The sequence below is a fragment of the Chrysemys picta genome, chromosome 9, assembly GCF_011386835.1.
Source record: "Chrysemys picta bellii isolate R12L10 chromosome 9, ASM1138683v2, whole genome shotgun sequence".
Lineage (NCBI taxonomy): Eukaryota > Metazoa > Chordata > Testudines > Emydidae > Chrysemys > Chrysemys picta.
The window spans coordinates 22,964,543-22,988,019 of record NC_088799.1 but is presented as its reverse complement, the minus strand read 5'-3'; the positions used below and the strand labels follow the sequence as shown (position 1 = coordinate 22,988,019).

General features: G+C 39.6%; 1 protein-coding gene across 9 annotated transcripts in view; it reads left to right on the top strand.

Moving 5' to 3' along the window:
- Positions 1-14,341, top strand: part of MLF1 (myeloid leukemia factor 1) — a 28,878-nt gene extending 14,537 nt beyond the window's left edge. For 5 of the 9 annotated variants that reach the window (XM_005286997.5, XM_042853694.2, XM_005286999.4 and 2 more), the window contains exons 3-8: positions 3,653-3,697; positions 7,659-7,745; positions 8,796-8,924; positions 10,091-10,250; positions 10,633-10,765; positions 12,050-14,341. In XM_005286997.5, coding sequence (XP_005287054.1) covers positions 3,653-3,697; positions 7,659-7,745; positions 8,796-8,924; positions 10,091-10,250; positions 10,633-10,765; positions 12,050-12,161 — 666 coding nt within the window. In that variant the 3' untranslated portion in view covers positions 12,162-14,341. The remainder of the gene's footprint in view (positions 1-3,652; positions 3,698-7,658; positions 7,746-8,795; positions 8,925-10,090; positions 10,251-10,632; positions 10,766-12,049) is intronic. The other 4 variants (XM_005286998.5, XM_065557846.1, XM_065557844.1 and 1 more) reach the window with 1 other exon arrangement.
- Positions 14,342-23,477: the final 9,136 nt, after the last annotated feature.

Sequence of the window (23,477 nt, the reverse complement as noted above, 5' to 3'; positions counted from 1 at the left end):
CAGCCCCCGAGCCCCCGGCGCCCGCCCCCTCCCCCCCCCCCCCCCCCCGATTTTCCCGGACATGTCCGGCTTTTTGGGCTTTCCCCCCGGACGGGGATTTGGAGCCCAAAAAGCCGGACATGTCCGGGGAAATCCGGACGTATGGTAACCCTACTTTAATTTATAAACTCATCTCTTGGGCCTACATAATTATACACACAAATGTAGTCAAGAATTTATGCATTTAATTACTGGGAGCAGTATGAGGGTGCATAAATGTTGCTTCAGTTGAAAATCTGCCCCTAAACGTGTATGGCAGATTAAATCAACAAAGTTGGATGATTCATAGCTAGCCACTATCAATGTCTTTTAGCTGTCTGAAGCTACTGGCCTGCAAAGCCTCCACAAGCCATCTGCTCTTTGAAGTGGAAAGACTGCAGTCTGTGGAAGAAAACCTATAATGTTGTGGGTCCTAGGTTTTTGGTTTTCCATTTAATTTACTTATCATGTTGTGTTCATATGATGTTGGCCTCAGAATAGTGGAGGGTCTTGCTTTCCCCATAATTCATTCAGTTATGTCTGTGCCTAAGTATTGTAATGGCTTGTCGTTAACCTTGAATTTCCACTTTGTGGGTGTAAGACGCACTTGAAACCTAGACATCTAAAATTATTGGGAAAATGTTAAGCGTTATACAATTTCTTTACTTTGAATTGACGCTTCATATTCTGCATTCAGCCTGATCCTTAAATGTCTTGCCTCCTGTTATGTGGCTGTAACAATTAAGGAGGATCAAGTAAATGATATGAAATCTAATAATCCTGGAGGCTTTCTGCAAAAGAGAAGAAAATTCGCAACAGTCTGTCTTATATAAAGTACACTTTCAACTGACTGGTCGTGCAGTGACAATTATGGCAATGTTTCTGTTGCTAAATCTAATCTGATTTTTTGGTTTAGAAAGGATATATGTTTTTAAATAACATGACAAATATATTTTATGTTCAAAGCATTTTGACTTTGTTTTAAATTAGATATGAACCGCTGCCATTTAGTTCAAGGATAACACAACTATAGGGGGTTGTGGAACTTTGCCAAAATCAGTCACTGTAATTCAAACTTACATATTTGGAGCTTAATAAACATAGCTGGAGCACAAACTGTCACCTGCAGGTCAAAAGAGTAACTGCCAGATTCTTTCCCCTATGCTTATACGCTGAAAGTTAGTTTCAACTATAGATAGAGTTGGACCCACTTGGGGTCTGATTCGGCTTCCATTAAAGTCCATGGGAGGAGTAGGCTCTCAGGCTTCAGTTCAGCAAATGCTTAAATATGGACTTGACCTTATTTAAAAAAAACAACAAACAAACAAAAAATCACAGCGGGATTTCACTGTCTAATCTCAACAATTGTGGGGCACAAAGGAACATGAGTTGTGGTTGGGAGGAGCTTAGTGTTTGGGGACACTGAAGTATTTTGAAAGAGCACCAAGAAAAATACATCTGCCTGGTCTTGGTGCCTAAAGTCACCCCAATATCCTTTTTAAAAAAATCCTTGTGGCTGCCTAAAACAGTGGCCAAGTTGCACAGAAAACTTAGAGCTGGATACTGTGACCTGATGGTGGTTCAGTGTGTTTGTTTGCTCCAATCATAAGTATTAGAGAGGCAAGAATGAAGAATTCAAATGAAATAGAAATGTATTTGATAGAGGAACATTTCAAAGTATAAATATTTAGAAACTACTGTGGATTTTTGGGTGTAGATATTTTTGCTCAAGGGATGGTTCAGTCAAACTTGGTGTTATACCTTGGCTGTTGTATAGGGACATATTAGTGTCTTTATTGCAGTTTTAAATTATACACGTTGAGAAGAATTAATTTATTTAAAAGCTTCAAAACTTTTTTGTCTGAGTCCATGCTGAGAAATTATCCAGTCATTAATGAAAGTATAATTCTTACTGTATTTAACTAAATTATAGTGCCTAAGCTTCATTTTAAAAAGGAACAAAATGTATGTTGCAACAGTCTGGGAGCAATCACATTTCTTTGTTTTAAGATTTTAACTGTTCTTCCAGATTTGTTTGAACACTGTTTTCTAAACAGATCACAAAGCTTGTTTTAACTTTTGTTTTTGGAGGGGGAGGGACGCGGGGGGTGGGGAGTGGAAGAATACAGTGCATTAACATGTGCAGTAATACTCTGATTTCTTAAGTTGTCTTCAGTGTGTCTGATTCAAGCTGTATCTTGTTACGTTTATGAATTTTTAGTTTCTTTTAATAAACAGTTGGATTTTGGTTACCACAGCTATTAAGTAGAACTGGTTGAGAAAAGTTCCAAAAATTCAAAATTGCTATAGAAAAAACCCCAAAGTGCTGATTTTCTTTTTCCATTTTTGTAACCTGCTCTACTACTGAGCAAGCCACCTTCATGAATGTCCAGTCATAGTGCAATAAGAGCTTTTTTATGGATTTAAACTATTAGGCAACTATCAAATGGTTTTACATTTTTATCATAAAATAAAGGATATTTAATTTCTAATTGATCATGATCAAAAACTAAATTATTGTTTAGATATGAAAGGAAGTCATGACAGTTGTGCATTTTTTCCCAATACTAGCCATCAGCCTTAGCTGCAATGTATATTGCTCCATACAGTGTATAATATTCTGCAATCAGATGTTGTATTCCATTTTGAACTTGCATTATTAGAAAGTGTTATACTGTTATGAGCCACACACATTTTCACATTTTGTGTGTGTCTGTGTGTGTGAGAATTTAACATCTCATCCTTATTTCCTGGAAATTTAAATTTGTTTTCCAGCATTTCAACTGCTCTCTCATACAGGGATATTCAAGACCAACTAGTCAGTTTTACAGGCACTGTATCTGACAGGGTTCATAGCTGCATCTATTTATGCATCTGTACAAGAATATATTTATGCACTGTGGATTTATTAGTCTTCAGACTGTTCTGTATGTGACGATAGATATACTTAGAACTTCTTTGCAATGACCTTTGAAACTGCTGACATGGTAGAGTTGATTTGGTTTATCCTGAGGGATCTGAATATTTTAGAGAATATGTATATATTTCATTTTTAAGTCTACATTAATCTCTTGCATTACATAAAATGAGAGCTTATGAGTAGATCAGCTGTATCACTTACTTTAATTTTTCTGCCCTAAAATTTATGTCAGCCTTTTGTAATTTAGTTATGAAAATTTGTTTGTCGAGTAGAAACAGACTTGTTGGTTTTAATTATCCTCTCTGTGACTGCCTCTGCTACATAAGCAGAATTGAGTGTGTGTGAGGAAGCAGGGGACGTTCGAAGTACACCTTATGTTTTAATTACCTCTAGTATAAAGGTTGCTATGATGCACAGATTTCTTATGATTTAAGTACTTTTATTACATTTGTGTAAATATGATTTATTCAGCGTGGGTGCAGTCATCTTTTTTCATTTTGAAATAATTGTACTACTGTGTCTACAGAAAACTGCTTCATGTTATGTTGTTTTAACATATTATAAATCACTGAGGTCCCCTTAAATGACTTTTTGGTTTTTAAAAAAAAAAAAACATATTATTTCAGTTGCTATATGTGAAAGTGGACCGGATTCCCCTTAACCATGATGCATAATCGGTACAATAACTAAAAGGAACTGGTACTTTTCTTCCAGGCAGTGAGCTGCTCCCTCATGCCCTTTGGCAGTTTTGGTAGCATGGTTAGTATCCTGAGAGAAATAGCCCTTGTAACTTGCTAACCTGTATGTATTGTCTTTCTAACTAAAACAAGAATAAATCGTAGCTACATGGTGCTTTCTAACTACTGTAGTTGCTTGTTAGAAATGCAGAGTGATATAACTAAGGAATGTTTGTTTTTATCTAGTGACAATGCTGAGGTTGAGTAAATATTCCACTGATATCAAGTTTGATACTGCTGCTGAAATTTTTTTTTTCAAAATAGTTTGATTTGTCCTTTTAAAAATTGATATACTTTTGTTTCATCTACAAAACTTTTGGGGAAAAGGTAATTTCTTTGATTAGTAATCATGTCTATAGTTTGTTACTAGCAGGGCAATATCAGCTCTAGGACCAGAACTTGAATTGTGCCAACATTTTTAGTTTGTTGGGGAATGCCCTCAATAGCTTGGGGGCGGGGAGGGAGGGAATAGCTGGAAAAAATCCTTTTTAACATTTTTTACACAGATAAAACTCAGCCTTGTATCACTGTCATTCTTTGGCCCTTGTAGCCAACTCAGAAGCAACATAAAACAACTCTAACAAATGGAGACGTTTTCCACAATGATCGTGCCTCTGACATAATGTCTCAAGGATTATTGCAGGATGGGTGGAGAGTGCAGTGCCAAAGAGAATGGGAATACTGAGAGCTTTGGTAGGAACATGCACACTAGCTTTTGTGGTTGGAAGCCATCATTCTGATACAAGACATTCAAACAATATGCAAGCTCCTTGCTGCTCTGCAATTAAATAGTTAGTTAATTAGGAAATGTTGTTTCCATAGCTATACCATGATATCAATGATACTGGTTCTCCAAAACAAAAGTAGACTGAAGTAATGTCATTAGCTTCTCCATTGACGGTGAAAGAAAATAACACTGTCAAGAACCTTCTAAGCAATAATATCTCCTGTATATGTGAGTATGGGAGTGAACGTGGTAGTCATGGCCATGATTAGACTTTCTGGATGGAAGAAGAGAGTAGAGAATTTGTGGGACCCAAAAACATTGATAACATTTCCTTTGACAAGAGAACTCTATCTCTCACTCTAAAATGTGCACTAGTCTGATCTGCCTGTTCCACTCTTAATGAAATAGTCATGATTTTCAAATCAAATTCAGAAATGGAATTTTGGTGTCAATGTATTTACCCACATACATAAGTGTTTAAATTGGCTTCGGGAATGGACATCCTTAAATTAAACTTATTCAGCCAGCATAATTGTGTGTTTTGAAGTATATTTTTGGGAGCAGTATAGTAACAACCTATAATCTGTTCCCTGTCTGGACAGAGACCGATGCTTTACTAAACTTAACCTGAACAAGCCTATGTCACTGGATTTTCTTCAGACCCTTGACAATAATTACACTATTTCAAAGGCTTACTTTTCTCCTTCAGGCTGTCCCTTTTGATATGGACAAGTTTTCTCATAAGGAGGTTTTGTGCCGCACTGGGATTAGCTGCTCACTTTATAGTTTTGCATTTTAATTCTGAGTCATTTGTCAGTGATGTGCAAAGATCTCCTTCCCATCCCTACTCCAAGATGACCATGAAAATCATTTTTTCCGTAGTGCTTTCTTGAAACAATATGTTGTGAATTATGCAATTAACTTTTAAACTGTGAAGCAATGCTTACTTATGCAGGATGTATGAAACAACTAAAGCCTCCAGTAGTTCATTAGGTTAACCCAGTGTGGTGCATGCTAGTCAGAAAGGAGTCACTCATATACCTGCTGCTTCTCTTAGGCCTGCTGTCTGCTTTATCCAAAGGAGATATAATGCATTTGACGTGTAAATGTAAGTCTTGTGACTGAGAATTATAAAAATTGGAGGCTACTCAAAGGTCTGTCAAGCAAATGTATTTCTTGATATGTCTGTTTCTGTTTGTTTCTGATCAGAACACTATTCCACGCCTCTTTCTGCCTAATGAAGTTTAGCCATGAGTAACGAATACTAGTATATCATTAAAGAAATGTGGTCTAGATGAAATTACCACAGGGTGGAAGCACAACTGATTGAAAGACCAGATCCAAAGAATTATCAATGGTTAGCTGTCCTCCAGGGAGGAAGTATCTAGTGGAGCCCTGTAGGGGTCTTTCCTGGTCCAGTACTAGTTAATACTTTAATTATTTGGATAATGAAGTGGAGAGAATGGTTATAAAATTTGCAGATGACACCAAGATGGAAGGGATTGCAAGCACTTTGGAGGACAGGATTAGAATTCAAAATGACATTGACAAATTAGAGAATTGGTCTGAAAACAAGATGAAATAAAAAAAAAAAAAAGTTCAAAATATTACACTTTAGGAAGGGAAAAATCAAATGCACAACAAAATGGGGAATAACTGACTAGGTGGCAGTTGAAAAGGATCAATGTGGATCATAAATTGAATGCGCGTTAACGATGTGACATAGCTGTGAAAAAGGCTAATATCATTCTGGGGTGTACTAATAGGAGTGACGTATGTAAGACATGGGAGATAATTGATAATTGTCCTGCTCTACTAAGCACTGGTGAGGCCTCAGCTGAAGTTCTGGGAACCACACTCTCAGAAAGATGTGGACAAACTGAGTCCAGAGGAGAGTGACAAAAATGATAAAAAGGGTTTAGAAAACTTGACCTATAGAGAAGTTAAAATACTGGGCATGTTTAGTCTTGAGAGGACTGAAGGGGGATCTGATAAGTCAGGGGTGGGCAAACTTTTTGGCCCGAGGGCCACATCGGGGTGCAAAACTGTATGGAGGCCAGGTAGGGAAGGCTGTGCCTCCCCAAACAGCCTGGTCCCTGCCCCCTATCCAGCCCCTCCTACTTTCCGCCCCCTAACTATCCCCCTCGGGGGGGGGGGGGGTGCGGGCTCTGGGGTGGGGTTGGGGATGAGGAGTTTGGGGTGTAGGAGGGTGCTCTGGGCTGGGACCGTGGAGTTTAGAGGATGGGAGGGTGCTCCGGGCTGGGGCAGGGGCTTAGGGTGTGGGAGGGGGATCAGGGCTGGGGTTGGGATGTGGGGACAGGCTCAGGGGTGCAAGCTTGGAGCGGCACTTACCTCAAGCAGCTCCTGGAAGCAGCGGCATGTTTCTTCTCTGGCTCCTACGCTGAGGCGCGGTCAGGTTGCTCTGCACACTGCCCCCGCCACAGGCAATGCCCCCGCAGCACCAGAGGGGGCCATTGGAGCACGTAGGAGCAGGAGGGGGCCATGCCGCAGCTTCCGGGAGCCGCGTGGAGCAGCCCCCGACCCTGTTCTGCGGCTGGAGCACTGGAGCGAGGCAAGCCCTAGACCCCCAGTGGGAGTTCATGGGCCAGATCTGGCCCGCAGGCCATAGTTTGCCCACCCCTGCTCTATGAAGTTCATAGCACTACCTACTGAAACATTTGTTGAACAATTGCTAACAATGTCTGAAGAATTTCACTGATTACATTTGGAGTCCGCCCTAGATCCTCATTCATGTCCTTTTCTGGCCGACTGCTTTATGTTTATGAATGCGACCAGTGAGATTTGCACATTAGAAATGCTCTGTCTAAGGTGTTCTAAGAGATGGAAAGGCATATTGCAGTTCTAGCTCGTTTGGTTCTCTGGATGTCACCAGAATTGACAAGTTAGTCAGTCCAAAGAGAGGTTTAAAGGGAAGAGACCCCAAACAATCGTAAATAGCATCCTAAATGTGTGCTTGTTTTGACATTCCAATAATTTCTAAAAACCTATGATCTTCCCTTTTCTATTTTCACCTCCACAATCCGGCTTTTAATTTTTAAAAAAGTGAGCTGTTCTCAGCTCTTTTGTATTTGTGAATTGCTCGTAGGCTTTACAAAGCTTGTGAGAAGTTTATTTGGTTGCATCTTTGGAAACATGCATGTGATTGTCTTGTCAAAGAACAGTCTTAAGAGTCACAGTTCTATTTTCATTGTTTGTTTGTGTTTTCCTTTAGCTAATAATTTCTCTCCTCCAACAGAATTCAGATTTTAAGGATCCTTTCTTTTCAATTGATAGAACTATATCAAACATGAGAAACAGTATGCTAGAACTGCAAAGAAATTTTGTAAGTACATTTCAAAAAATCAGTCTTAAAAGTATTATTTATATTGAACAGAATAATAGTGTTTAAAACAGTTATTCAGGAAGTCCTATAAAAAGCCATATTATGATATCTATGGGGTGCAGAGAGAAAATGTTTTGTGTTTTGTTTTGTTTTTAGCCCAGAAAGTATTGAAATTTTAATTCTTTATACAATCAGTTGTACACCAGTTATGTCTATGTACTTGAGTAGAATGTGGTCAACTGTGTTTAATTTATTAAGGTGCTCTGGTAAAACAGTTTTGTCATTATCAGTACTGATGACAATAGAACATATGAACATTTTGATACCCTTATTCTCCCAAATACATTAAATGAATATTTTATTATTTAAGTGCAGACTGGGTACTTTGTTCTGTATATGACACACGCATTAAGGGTACGTCAACACTAGCTGTTGGATTGGCAGGTAGTGATCGATCTATCAGGGATCTATTTACCGTGTCTAGTGTAGTCACGATAAATCAATCCCTGATTGCTCTGCCGTCGACTCCGGAACTCCACCACGGTGAGAGGCAGAAGCGGAGTCGACGGGGGAGCGGCAGCTGTCAATCCTGCGCCGCGAGGATGCGAAGTAAGTGATTCTAAGCCAATCTAAGATACGTCGACTTCAGCTACGCTATTCTCGTAGCTGAAATTGCGTATCTTAGATAGATTTCCCCCGCCTTCCTCCCCCCGTGTAGACCAGGCCAAAGACAGTTCCTTCCCTTCTGAAGTACAAATCCTGCAATAAACTCCACAAAAGCACATCTCATTGAAGTCAGTAGGGCTGTATATGGGCAGATGAGTTCCTCTGTGTGTGGATAGACTGCATGATCAGGGCTTAAAGCAAGATTCACTGGCAAATGCAGAGGATACTGCAAACTCAGGCTTTTTCCCTCCTATTTTTTCCTGATATAATTCCTCAAAAGTAATATTGAGATGGAGAAGGTGTCTAATGTGGGATACTGTTCTTTCTTCTTAGGTTATCTGTCCGCTTTAACATTTGTATTAATTTAAAGTGTATCAATTTCAGGATCATCTCTCACTCAATCCAGATGCACACTCATTCAGTTCTTCTTCTGTGATGACATATTCCAAGATAGGTGATGACCCACCAAAGGTTTTTCAAGCTTCAGCTCAGACCCGCACAGCTCCAGGAGGTGTAAGTATTCTTCAGCCATGTCTCAAGAGTGTTGTTAAATTGTCAGACTGTATATTAATGCAGACTCAAGTTGTCTCCTTTAAAATCCTTACTGGGGTGAATCATTTCTATAATTTAGAAAGGTGTACACTCTATTACACCATTGCTATATCTTAGAGTAGATATTGTTTGAAAATACTCTTTAAGGCATTATATCCTGTGCTAAAGCTATTTGTATACCCATTTTCTCAAAAGCTGAATAGGTCAGTAATACAGCTACCAGTTCTGCATTTGCTGCTTTTTGAACCAGTGTACAATGTCATATTCCTTTTGCCTATTGGGGTATATTTACACCTAAATATTTGCAATCGTAAGATACTAAAAGTCTCCACATTTATACACGACTTTACCTCAAATCACTTTATGTACCAATAATAGTGCAAAATGTCTACTTTGAATTATCTGAGCCTAAGTACTTGACTTTTAAATGCTTACATAATGCTTCAGATTAAGATGCCCTCTCATTAGCTTCATTGCAGCTGTTGTGCATCTAATTCTGCTAAGAAATTCAAATTTAAATTTGAACCCTCAAGGCAAGGTTCATGAAAGATTATATGCAAGCAGTATGAGGCTGTTGAAAATATCCCACAGCCAATCATGTCAGAGCTCAAGCCAGCACTTGGTTATCAGAAAGGCTCTAATAATATACCTATGAACACAGTGATAAGCAGTGGCCAAGAGTTTCAGACAAGTCAACATGACAGCCTTGTAATTAGTTGCCCTTTCATGTAGAGAATACCAACACATACTTATCTGTTCTGTTGTCAAGGAGAATGTTTAAGACTCTCTGCAGGGGTTATATTTAGGCTGGGCTCTGACAGATTTTGAAACAATTAATAATAACCTGCATGCATATTCTCTTCTTAAAAACCGATGGGTGGTAATATTATCTTTCCTGTCTGCCAACGGTGGGATGAGTATTGTTTGCTCAATACTTTGTTTGAGCTATCAGTCTTTCAGCCAGTGCAACAAAAATAGATTCAGTAGGAAGCATCTGTTTTTTTTCATAAACTTCATTTTAAAGCAAATTTATTTTGAGTTAAAAATAAAACTCTGAGAACTAATTTGTATAATCCACTTTTTCAGTTGAAGTAGCAATTGCAATATAATTTCCCTTCTTTGAGCAGATCAAAGAGACTAGAAAAGCACTTAAAGATTCTGAAAGTGGGCTGGAAAAAATGGCTATTGGTCATCACATTCATGAACGTGCCCATGTAATTAAAAAATCAAAGAACAACAAAACTGGTGATCGAGAACTGAATCAAGAATTTATCAACTTGGATGAATGTAAGTCTTCCAGCACACACCACCTGATTTTTTTTTTTTTTTAGGAAGTGCTGATTTGTTGATCTGGCCCCTTCAGTGGGTATCAAGTTGGACACCTAAAAAGTGAGGAACCCCAAATCATCAGTCACTTTTGAAAATACTGTTCTGTGGGGGGGCTAGGGAGGTGTTGTGGGGTTTTTTTGGTCATACTTGAGGGTAATCTGAGTGGTAACGTTTTATGGTTTTGAATGGACAGTAATATATTAAATTATATAAAAATTCCAGTTACAAAACTTTGTGTTTTAATACAATTGCTTTGATTAGTGATGTAGCAATTGTAGCTAAATACTCTCTCCTATGTTTTCATCAAGTTTAAAACAAAAATGTTTTTAACTGTTTGCAGCTGAGGCCCACATATTTGATGAGGAATGGCAGAAGGAGATTATGAAGTTTGGAACATCTGGAGCTAGATGCAATTTAGAAGCTCCAAAACACAGAAGTAACCATCATATAAGCAAGGAAGATGCATCAAGGAGGTAGAAATCGTTTCTGTAATGGCTCTAATTATGCTGATAGTCTTTCCTTTTGCTTAAAAGAAAATGAGTGTATGCTCTATTTCATTAATAAGAACTTCATGTTAGGAACCTTGAGAAGAAATAATATACTTACTCTCTGCTTCACAGATTATGTAGCTGAAGTGTAATTCAGAGTAGTATTTTGATATAACTAAAATTTGAGGAAATACTAGGTGTGGCTTTCAGAAGTTTTGACCATTTAACCTATTTGGTTATAATTCGACTTGTAAATTTTACAGTTTTATTTTTTTTTAGACAAGTATGTTTTTATCTCAAACAATGAGAGAGAGAGAGAAAATAATGGTAAAATTGATCACATGCAAATTGGGTTCACTGCGTTAAGGCTGAATCCTCCACTCTTTACTCAGAGGTGGATTGGTCCATCCTCTTGAGGAAAAGAGCAGGAGAAGGTCAGAAAATTGCTGTATTCCTCTCCTGGCAGTATCCCCTGGGGTGAGATGCATAGGTTCAGGAGGAGACAAGGCCATCCAACCCCAGAGACCAGGGAATCTGGGAGAAGGAGCATGCCCCATATCTATGAAGGCAGTAGTTGTCTGTCCAGCATAGATTGTTTTCCCCATGCTGCTCTTTTGGTCTTTGCTTATCAGCATAACTCCAGTAAGAGGTATGCTGCCCTTGTCAGCTGCTTGGTATCAACCATGGAGGATATGCAACAAGAGTTAATGCTGGCTCAAACTAATTTCTGGAGTGAGTAGGGAATGCTGTGGTAAGAAGCTCTAGTCCTTGCTTCACCTTCTCCCAAACCGTGCAAAGTGCTTTCCATGTGTCACTTCTGCACAGTCCTAGAGGGGAAACACTGCAGGCTGCATTAGCCCCTCCTGCAGTATTCCATGGGCAAGCTGTGCTCATTTAAACTGAGAGACAAATCTAGCTCTTGATTACTGCTCAGTTTTTAATCAGGCACAGCTCTCATTCACTTCAGTGAGTTCTGCCAACATGCCAATTTGCAGCTGTCTCTTCTCAAATACATAGGTACACAATAAACTCAACAAAAAGCCTAGGCTGCTAAAGTTTCTCATCCACTGAAACATGCTAGTAGTTTTACCAGCAGAGGATGTTTCTAAATTGTAAACCAGTTTAAATACATATCATAAAGGCTTACATAAAAATAACTAGATTATTCATTGTGTGTTTTGTAAATGGAAAAAATACTTGGCCAATGCATCATATTGTTCACCAAGCATTATACAATGGTTTTGATTGTGTTTTGGTTTTTTGTTTCAGGGAGAAACCCCACCCAAAACCACTGATTGCAGGATCCAGAAGACCTGAAGTTTCTGTGGAGAACCTCAATGTGAAAGGATCGCACGTCCCAATCAAAACCAGCAAAAGATAAATGGCTTGTACAATGGTTTGGATCTTTTTGGGGGTCTTTTTCAGAGAAGATAATGGTGCTAGATCATAGACCAATCCTTGGTTTTTAAGTGTTAGTGTGCCTTGCTCATCTAGTCATTTGACCACTGAATGTTCTTGAAGACACCAGGTCTTTGGACTACATCTGGGTCTGAGCAGTAAAAGAAAATATTTACCACTGAAAGGCACTTTATTGGGTTATCACTTTTCTTTATACTGTAAGCTATAATATTTTGCCTTCCAAGGCTTTTTTCTACAATTATGCTAATCTCTCAAACTTTTCAGCAGGCTTGGTGGTAAAACTACATCTATTACCCATGCAGTACAACTTACACAGGAACTAAATTCACTTTTTGTAAAATTATTTTTTGTGGCTGAAGCAATACCAGTGTGGTTTTGGTGAAATTAGATTTAAAATTATACTATAAAATTATTAAATAGCTATTGTACAATCGCCAGATTCATGGTAATTGCCCTGATTTCAGAATGTTAACGGAGTCTAAAAATAAGTAGTCAAGTAACTTGTTTTTAAGTAAAATTTAAGTTTATCAACATTATTTATCACCTTTGCATAGCTGATTTTCTGTATGTAGTTTATTAATTTCAATGGCTTTATATTGTATCTCTTAAGTGGTTCTACATCCTTTGTGTGTTTCCATTGAAGGTGACCCATTATTTTTCACCATTGCAGATTCTCTATACTAGGGCTAGAGTTAAGTAGCATGATGGGTTTTCTATTTTCTGTGGCAATATACTGCAGTTCCCTTGTATGGACAATAGATATGACTGTTGGCATTCTTAACCAGATTGGTATGGGAATCAAATTTGGTTCAACAGACAGTAGAAGTATATGAACTAAACGCTGAATAATTACACCATTCCCTCTGTAAATGATAGTTTTAAAAACATATGTGCAGGAAATGCTACTTGTAGTCATTCTTATTCTTCTATAAGCTAAGTTTGTGGTTGTGTTGTATCATTTTGTGTCCTGATTTTTAATTTAAAGGAATCCAGGAACTGGTCAACCTAAAAATTGTTGCCCTCCCTTAAAAATTTTACTGTTTCAAAGTTCTTCCCTTGTTTTGTACTTTTTGTTTTCTTTTTTAAAAGTTTCCTTGGCTTAAAATTATTAGGCGAAAACAAACTGAATGACTTATTGGGGAAAAATAAACCTCTTAGTGTATGTTATCTGTGTCAAAGTTCATGCATCATTTTGTTACTTTGAAGGTATTGTAGATGATATATAAATTATAAACATGAACAATGAATCTATTATTATTTTTAAGTTACAGCATTTGACTTCTCATGGCCAAGATGTACACTTTTTTAATCATATCCACCTCAGAGGTGTTTTTAAAACATGTCTACTCTTAAACCATATTGATTTTTTTCCCCCTGCAGATCCCTAAATTATTTAATATTATTATTCTTACACTTAAACAGGGCATGTTATGTGTATTTTTGGAATGGAAGACTGTTTTCTTTCTGCTTAATGCAATGGGTTTTCTTCAAGTATTATAGTAAAAGCCAGTGCCTATGGTTTAATGTTACTAAGACCCATTTGTAGTTCATACATCTTAGTCAGAGCCAGACTTATTTACAGATAATAATTCTTAATCTGAAAATGTACTGTCCTTAGATACTAATCAATGTACAAATTTGAGGCCTGATCCCACTTTCATTGACGGTAATGTGGATCTTGCTATTGATTTCATTTAGAGTAAGATTAGGCCCTTAATGCATGTTTCAGTTTTGTCACCTAGATTCTCTAATAACAAGCAATGTAACCGAACACTTAGACATTAGAATTGTAATGTAATATTAAAATCCAATCAGAAGGAAGTCTTCTGTTTAGGAGATTCTGTAACTTAATAAAAAAATTATACATCTTACAGCCCTTCATATTATTTGACTATACTTGACCTTTTCTTTTTACATCTTTTATGTGTGTACTTGAATAGGAAACATTACTGACACATACATAAAGTACTTCATTCTTTATTAAATAAGCAGATACTATGATTGTAAAGAAGCAGTGGAGGACTAATACACATTGCTGAATTTGATGTAATGTTAAATAATCTAAAAGTTAATGCAGGAAAAGTTGTTTCTAAAAGTATAAAAATATAATTCTTTGGTTAATAAAGAGTTGTTTATTCTTTACCTTTTTGTTTTTTTGCTTAGTTTGTACCACAATGTGCATTGTGTTTGGTTTGGGCTGCTATAAATACTTTTTCATACAGCAATATTCTGTAGGGAAGTAAATGTGCTGGCTGTTAAAAGAAAAACATGCAGCTAAAATAATGCAACAAGGATAAGATAGGAAAACTATCCTTAATATCTCTGTGCAATGACTAGGATGGATTTCAGACAGGTGATTCTTTCAATTGGTAGAGTACTCCTCTTTAGTATCACTGACTAATGCGTGGCATCACAGAAAATTCAGATTCAGGCTGTCCAGTGTTACAGTTCTTTTCCTAAGTCAAGGCAAATGAAACATCTCATGTATTCAGCTTAGTTTCTCACCTGGCTGGGTTTTGTTTTGTATTTTTCTTTCTGGCTTCACCAGGTTGTCTGGCTTCTTCCAATCTTTTTTTACAATATTGATGCTTATGCATTAGCACAGAGACCATTAACTCTTTTTGCAGCAACCACTGAACGGCTTTCAAATGGTTGTAACATTTGGGCATTACTGACCTTGAATTTGTAGCCTCTATGTGAAAGGCAGGCTCCATATTCTCATATCAACAATCCCCTTATCTATACAATTCCCCAATCACAATTGCATTAGTGCCAAATGCAGTACTCAGCAGAGGCCAGGGATTGCATAAACATGCACATTGAATTACTGCCTTGTCCTAGCCATGCAGGAATAAAGACAAGATAGGAGGAGTGTGGTTTTAATTAGATTGCAACTTCATTAGTTCATTTGGGAAATATCTGGCAATGAACTGTAAAGTCGAGGACATTGTTTCCTAAAGTTTCAAACTTTTGGGAGGGCTGCCATCAGCCCTCCTCCTTTCCAAGCTAATCCTTCCTTGTTGCTGGGACCCTTTGCTCGTAGGTCATGATTCAAACACATTGTATTGTGCTCTACATGTTACTGCAGTTCAATTTAGCAACTTTCATGAGGACTCTTACAAAAAGAAAACTAGCAGATACCTTTGTGTGTATTTAAAATATACCAGTAAAAGTGCCAACTCTTCCACAAATTTTCCTGAGGGTGATTCCCTGTACTATTTTTCGTTTTTTAAATGTTCTTAGGGGACAGACACTGAAAGTGTCAGAAACTCTAATTCAGTTGACATTGTCACATGCAGAGAGGTTCTAGAATAAAATTACATATTCTAACAAACTTCTATTAGTTCTTGTGCCATAGGTCATGTTTTCACTCAGTGTGAAAGCTGTTTGAGGATGTCATCTCAAAGTTTCAAAACCTCAGAAGATAAATTGAAGTCCACACCTAAATCCAGTTTGTCCCGCTAGCAAAGGAAGTAATGCCTCTGATCATGAACACCCTGCTGGGTGGTGAGAATTTCCTGTCTAGTGCTAGGATTGAAAGAATACTTTGCTCAAGGATGTGGTATAAATGAAAGCCTCATTGTGTAAAAAGTCTTTTGTCCAAGACACTAGAATCTTTTGCTCTTTAACATTTTCCTGAAGTGACTAACCAAATCAATATTTTAAAATGTACAAATCTAGAGATGGAGTGATGCTGCAGGAATAGAGAGGAGCAGTGAGGCAGGAGAAAAACGTGTTTACTAGCTGAACACTAGCATTCACCCAAAGTGAGACTCTGTCTTTTGGAGGGTTTAATTCTGAACTATTTAGCCATATCCAGAAACTCTTGTCGGGTATTTTAAAAAGAAAAAATCCCTGGTGAGTAACAAACTTGATCTGTGTGTAGTTACTTAAATTTATAAATCTGACACCTATCCCATTCTTTGCTTACTTTTAAATAATTCTGTGCTCTTGAAGGTAGGATGGTTGAAGACTATTCCTTTGAGTGGTAATGCACCTGAGATATAAAATGCTCCACATGAGGTTATCATCAGATGAGGTTACGCCTGCACCCCATACCTATCCTTGACTAGTGAAATCTACCCTGGCAGAGTAAAAGATGACACACTGGAAATGAGTTTCACTAGGGAAAGAACCTGTTCTTCCACCTGCCTGATGAAAGATTTATGGTTGAAGCTGCAATGGTTGGGATATGCATGAATTCATTTTCCCAGTGTAGTGATTCCAGAACCTGACACAACCCTACAGTATTCTGTTATTAAAACTCAATATTTAGTGCCTAATTTTCCCAGTGTCCTCAGTCTGGCGTCTGAACTTTGCCCAACATTCAATTTACATGTATATTTGCATACAGCATCAACTAGGTAGACATCTGTGAGACTTGTGCATGTAAAATTTAAATTTACATCACATTGGATTTTGAGTCCTCAGATGTATTTGTGCAACTGAATACTCAGGCACTGAGTCAGCAAAGCTCTTAAGCATCAGCCAAGAAGCTTCTTATTGGAAGGCCAAATTACACCTGCCCTACTTATAAAAGCAATCCCTTTGGAGTCAGTAGAACTTCTTGCAGGAGTAAGATGACACCAAATTAGATCACAAATTCTAACATGCAATGTACCAGTTTGACTAGATGAAGGTTCATAATATTTGTATTACAGTAGCACTTAGAGGTATCAATTGAGATAAAAAAAAACCTCATTATGTTAAGCATTGCACAAACACATAATAAGAGACAGTCCTTGCCCTGATGAGTTTACAATTAGGGACACAAAGAGTAGGAGGGGAAATTTGCACAGAGAGTTGAAGTGACTTGTACAGTGTGTCTCAGCTGCTCAGTGCAATTTTTTCTCAAAATGTGTCGGCGCACTTGGTAGTTGAAGTTCTGTTTCCTTAATAGTAATATAAACAAAGAAAATGGATTTATTTGTACAAAACTTAGTCTAATTTTGCCTATTTAGCGCTATTGACTTGTGGGGATACAAGAGTATAAGGGCAGAAATTTATGGTGTATTTAGTTTCCATCAAGGTATTTTTGTTTCCTGGCTGTACATTAATGTGCACCTGAACACTTAAATAGTAAGTGCTGCAGTAGTTCCTCTATCCTCCCTTCCTCCCACTCCACCCACCCACCTCGCAAAGCATGTGTTAAACTTCAAGGACAATAAATCATGTAATTGACATCTATGATAGAACAGCTGACGAAGGCTTCAATCAGAAAGGAATTTCCCAGACATGGATACTGCTTGCAAGCTTTGTGTTGTATGTGTCATGGCATATACATTTTGTACGTATCTAAAGTTACCAATCAATTTAGGAATGCCAAACATAGAAGTACAGTACAGAGAGGTGTGGATACACAAATGTATGAATTATTTGGCTAGAGGCCAGAGTTGGTTCTTTTAATAACTCTGATCTCCAAACATACTAACGAATTAAAAGTTGAACTAAAATAACTGAAAAATATATATTCCTATCCAAAGAACCAAACACATTTTCTGCCTTCCTTTGGAAAAAGACTGTTCAACTTGCTGAAGTTCAAGTTGTGAGTAGAGTTGCTGTTATTACTAGAACGATCTAAGGTTGTTTGGAACGAACTACATATGAAGTAGTGATCCATTTAGGCAGACTTCCATGATGGCTGTAATGCTGATAACTACTCTGAAAAAAATGGAAAAGTGCAAATATGATAACCTTTTGCAGTGGTGAATAGCAGTGAATTAAGGGATGGTACTTATAGGATAGCTATTGTGACAATGTTTTAACCAATTTAGGTCACTAGATATTCAAATTTCAGTCTTATTGCATCAAACACATCTGCCTGCCCCAGCGCAACATACTGCATTAGGAATGTTTATACATCTCTCCTTGCCATCATTAAGCCCTGCTCTGAAGTACAGATCCAGTGTACTCTGAGGAGAATTTCACAGCATTAAAAACCAAATTAAAGTTTTAAATCTTCCACTTTGGCACATATTTGTGTTCAGGGTGTGATAACTGCTTATAATAGGTGGCAGAGTGTAATGCATGTGTTGTGCTTATGCACCAATACATAGTATAATCAAAAACTGTATAGCAGTGACAGCGCAAATATTCTGAATGTTTCTGCTTCCTTGCTGCCAATAAGCCACCATAATTGTGTCTCCCGATAAAATAATTATTAGAATTTAGCGCAGCCTAGCTTTTAATTTTCCCCTGCCCTCTTTGAAAATGGTTTAATGATTTACACTGGGGCTTGGAAAATCAATTTACCATTGGCAAGTGGGGAACTTCTCTTGGTGAAGGAGGGTGCATGACATAAATTACTGCAGAATATAGCCTTTCATAAAAAAAAAATCCATATATTGTGAAGACTGCTATAAGAATGTCAACTAGTTCAGGACTCTTCCTGCTGCTATCCAGCTCTAGTGCCTCTGCTGCTGCTCAGTGTAAGCAGTGACACACAAAGATGGAGCAGTGAAACTGACAAATATGTCAGTTTTACTCCTCCACTGCAAGACAAAGTTCTGAGCACCTCTTGAGTTCTGGGGAAGGAGGGGGGGAGTCCCCGCCCACATCTAAAGGCCCTTCTCCCAGCCTAAGGGGAGGAGCCACTGAATCCAGGACTCAACTGAAGTCAGGAAACAACTAATGGAAAACAGGAGTGAGGGTTACAGGGTCAAAATCAGGGGACAATTTCCTGGTGCAAGTGCTGGAGGAACCAACTAGGGGCAAAGCTTTTCTTGACCTGCTGCTCACAAACAGGGAAGAACTAGTAGGGGAAGCAAAAGTGGATGGGAACCTGGGAGGCAGTGACCATGAGATGGTCGAGTTCAGGATCCTGACACAAGGAAGAAAGGAGAGCAGCAGAATATGGACCCTGGACTTCAGAAAAGCAGACTTTGACTCCCTCAGGGAACAGATGGGCAGGATCCCCTGGGAGAATAACATGAAGGGCAAAGGGGTCCAGGAGAGCTGGCTGTATTTTAAAGAATCCTTATTGAGGTTGCAGGAACAAACCATCCCGATGTGTAGAAAGAATAGTAAATATGGCAGGCGACCAGCTTGGCTTAACAGTGAAATCCTTGCTGATCTTAAACGCAAAAAAGAGGCTTATAAGAAGTGGAAGATTGGACAAATGACCAGGGAGGAGTATAAAAATATTGCTCAGGCATGCAGGAGTGAAATCAGGAAGGCCAAATCACACTTGGAGTTGCAGTTAGCAAGAGATGTTAAGAGTAACAAGAAGGGTTTCTTCAGGTATGTTAGCAACAAGAAGAAAATCAAGGAAAGTGTGGGCCCCTTACTGAATGAGGGAGGCAACCTAGTGACCGAGGATGTGGAAAAAGCTAATGTACTCAATGATTTTTTTGCCTCTGTCTTCACGCACAAGGTCAGCTCCCAGATTGCTGCACTGGGCAGTACAGCATGGGGAGAAGGTGACCAGCCCTCTGTGGAGAAAGAAGTGGTTCGGGACTATTTAGAAAAACTGGACGTGCACAAGTCCATGGGGCCGGATGCGCTGCATCCGAGGGTGCTAAAGGAGTTGGCGGGTGAGATTGCAGAGCCATTAGCCATTATTTTTGAAAACTCATGGCGATCGGGGGAGGTCCCAGATGACTGGAAAAAGGCTAATGTAGTGCCCATCTTTAAAAAAGGGAAGAAGGAGGATCCGGGGAACTACAGGCCAGTCAGCCTCACCTCAGTCCCTGGAAAAATTATGGAGCAGGTCCTCAAGGAATCAATTATGAAACATTTAGAGGAAAGGAAAGTGATCAGGAACAGTCAGCATGGATTCACGAAGGGGAAGTCGTGCTTGACTAACCTAATTGCCTTCTATGATGAGATAACTGGCTCTGTGGATGAGGGGAAAGCAGTGGATGTGTTATTTCTTGACTTTAGCAAAGCTTTTGATACTGTCTCCCACAGTATTCTTGTCACCAAATTAAAGAAGTATGGGCTGGATGAATGGACTGTAAGGTGGATAGAAAGCTGGCTAGATCGTCGGGCTCAACGGGTAGTGATCAATGGCTCCATGTCTAGTTGGCAGCCGGTTTCAAGTGGAGTGCCCCAAGGGTCGGTCCTGGGGCCGGTTTTGTTTAATATCTTTATTAATGATCTGGAGGATGGTGTGGACTGCACTCTCAGCAAGTTTGCAGATGACACTAAACTAGGAGGCGTGGTAGATACACTAGAGGGTAGGGATCGGATACAGAGGGACCTAGACAAATTAGAGGATTGGGCAGAAAAAAACCTGATGAGTTTCAACAAGGACAAGTGCAAAGTCCTGCACTTAGGACGGAAGAATCCCATGCACTGCTACAGACTAGGGACCGAATGGCTAGGTAGCAGTTCTGCTGAAAAGGACCTAGGGGTCACAGTGGACGAGAAGCTGGATATGAGTCAACAGTGTGCTCTTGTTGCCAAGATGGCTAACGGCATTTTGGGCTGTATAAGTAGGGGCATTGCCAGCAGATCGAGGAACGTGATCGTTCCCCTTTATTCGACATTGGTGAGGCCTCATCTGGAATACTGTGTCCAGTTTTGGGCCCCACACTACAAGAAGGATGTGGAAAAATTGGAAAGAGTCCAGCGGAGGGCAACAAAAATGATTAGGGGTCTGGAGCACATGACTTATGAGGAGAGGCTGAGAGAACTGGGATTGTTTAGTCTCCAGAAGAGAAGAATGAGGGGGGATTTGATAGCAGCCTTCAACTACCTGAAGGGGGGTTCCAAAGAGGATGGAGCTCGGCTGTTCTCAGTGGTGGCAGATGACAGAACAAGGAGCAATGGTCTCAAGTTGCGGTGGGGGAGGTCCAGGTTGGATATCAGGAAAAACTATTTCACTAGGAGGGTGGTGAAACACTGGAATGCGTTACCTAGGGAGGTGGTGGAGTCTCCTTCCTTGGAGGTTTTTAAGGCCCGGCTTGACAAAGCCCTGGCTGGGATGATTTAGCTGGGAATTGGTCCTGCTTTGAGCAGGGGGTTGGACTAGATGACCTCTTGAGGTCCCTTCCAACTCTGATATTCTATGATTCTATGATTCTATGATCCAGAAGAGGACACTGAGCAGAGAACCCTGGACAGCGCCCACTGCTCCTTGAAGGAGTCCAGGAAGCCAGTGGATGCGGCCCAGAGGATCTCGGCCCAGATATGTGATCTGAGGGAGGAGCAGAAATAGGCCCCACACTTACAGAGCACCTCTCTGTCCAACATCCTCCTCCTGTATGGCAAGTTCCGAGCAGCTGCAGAGGCAGCCCTTGGAGTTACTAAAAGAAAAGGTATGCAGTGCTGACATCTTTTCCTCCATCCATCCACACTCCCTAGCCCTCCTTCTCTCCCTTTGCACAAAAGCCAGGAGTCCAGAGAAGATGGGGAGAGGGGAGGGGAGAAATAGAATAATGGAAACTGCCCTCTCACAGCAGGCACGATGCTCTTGGGAAAGATAGTAGTAGTTGGAGACCTTTCTACCCTCAGTCAGGAGGTTAGGGGAGGGGTAGAGAACATCAGAGACAGACATCCTGCCTCCTTATAACATCTAGGAAACTCTGTGTACAGAAGAATAGGTGGGATCCTCCACACCTGCAGTAGAGAAGAGTCTCCTCTGGGAAAAGAACAGATAGTGAGGTTCCTTTTCCCTTTCAGCAGTTAGAACAAGGAGGAAGCTTAACAATTGCTATATATACCGGTCAGTGACATATGGAATATTAAGGCCACAAGCAGTTTCTGGGCCAGCACCCTAGTAAAAATCTCAGAACCTTCCAGCCCTTTTGCTGCAGCAGTCTTCTTACCAGGATGTTGTCCTTGGATCTGTCTGGTGTCCACCTTCATCCCATCCCTAGAACTTCAGGCTCTGGCTAGCAGATGTTTGGTGTATTTTTTTCAAGTCTTCTATTACATATTTATAGCACAGTTTATCCCAAATGATCTGCGAAGCAGTGCTCCAGAAATGCACCCACATGCACTGCAGTATTGCAGGAGGGGAATTCAGTGAGGTACCCTCAGGTATACATGTTTCTTAATCAGTGCAATGGACCTTTACTGTCAACAAAGAACTGACTCAGCTTTAATTTTTAAGATTTTGTCAGAAAGACACACAAGCCCCATCCTCCTCCCTTTCACACACATTTATAGTGCATGGTATGGTATGATATTTTCCTACTTTAGAAAGACAGTAAGCGGGGTTTGCTGCAATTTAAACTTATGATTCCAGGGTGTCTTAAGTCTTTATACTTGGTTTATGCCTTTAAGCCATTCCATCCTGTTCATTTTTGGGACTGAATTCTTCCTATTACTGAGAACTGCTTGGCCACCACTGACTAGTCTTTAACATTCCAGAAAAGTCCTATTTATCTAATTAATTTTTGTACCCATCCCACTTATATCACAAAGGGGTCCAACATGATACGGTTTCTAGGGGGTACTGTAATATAAATAACAGGTATAAATCATCTCATTATTGCTGTGCCTAGATTTGAATTAAGACATTGTTTTCCAGATTAATCTAGATATTGTAATCAGTGTGTCTGGGGGTGAGAAAGGACACTGTATTAATAATATATTTTATACAAAACACTTAATATACTATACACCTACAGTACTACTGAAACACAGCCCTCACTAGTGGGGTGGACAGCACAGTAGGACAGGGAAGGGAATTTTCTCACCATGGTCACACTGTCAACAACTCGCGTGATATTTGGTGTAGTTTTTAAGCTCCAGCTCCTGGAATCAAGTGATTACAGAAGAATCACAGCTTTCATTTTTAAAAATGTTAACTTTCTAACCTTCATGGTTGAGGAAAACGAAGCTTGAAAAAATGTGATTCGTGGGCACCCTAAGGCTCATAATCCAGGAGGCCAATACACAGAATCCAACCTTTATTATTATTATTATTGTATTAATACTAATAATTAATATATTTATTATTATTAAAAAATCTTGTGATTTTTAAGCCAGGTTTATCGAATGTTTGGGGTTGGCAATCCTGAGGACACCTTTCCTTATGCTGCCACTGGGCAATTCACCGCCCGTGCCTCAGTTTCCCTAGCTGTAAAAGGACGCCAGCGACACTGACCTCTTTGTAAAGCGCTGCGCACTCCATTGATGGCGCGTGCTAGGAGAGAGCGAGGCATTCATTAATTATGATGACTGCCCCCGCCAGTGGGAAGCGCCCCATGGAAGCCACACGAAGCGGAAGGGCCTGGCTCCCATCCACACAGACCCTCACCCCGGTGGCTCGAGCAGCGTCCTGTACTCGCCGAGCCCCTCCCCCTCCCGCCCTGCAGGTGGCGCTGCC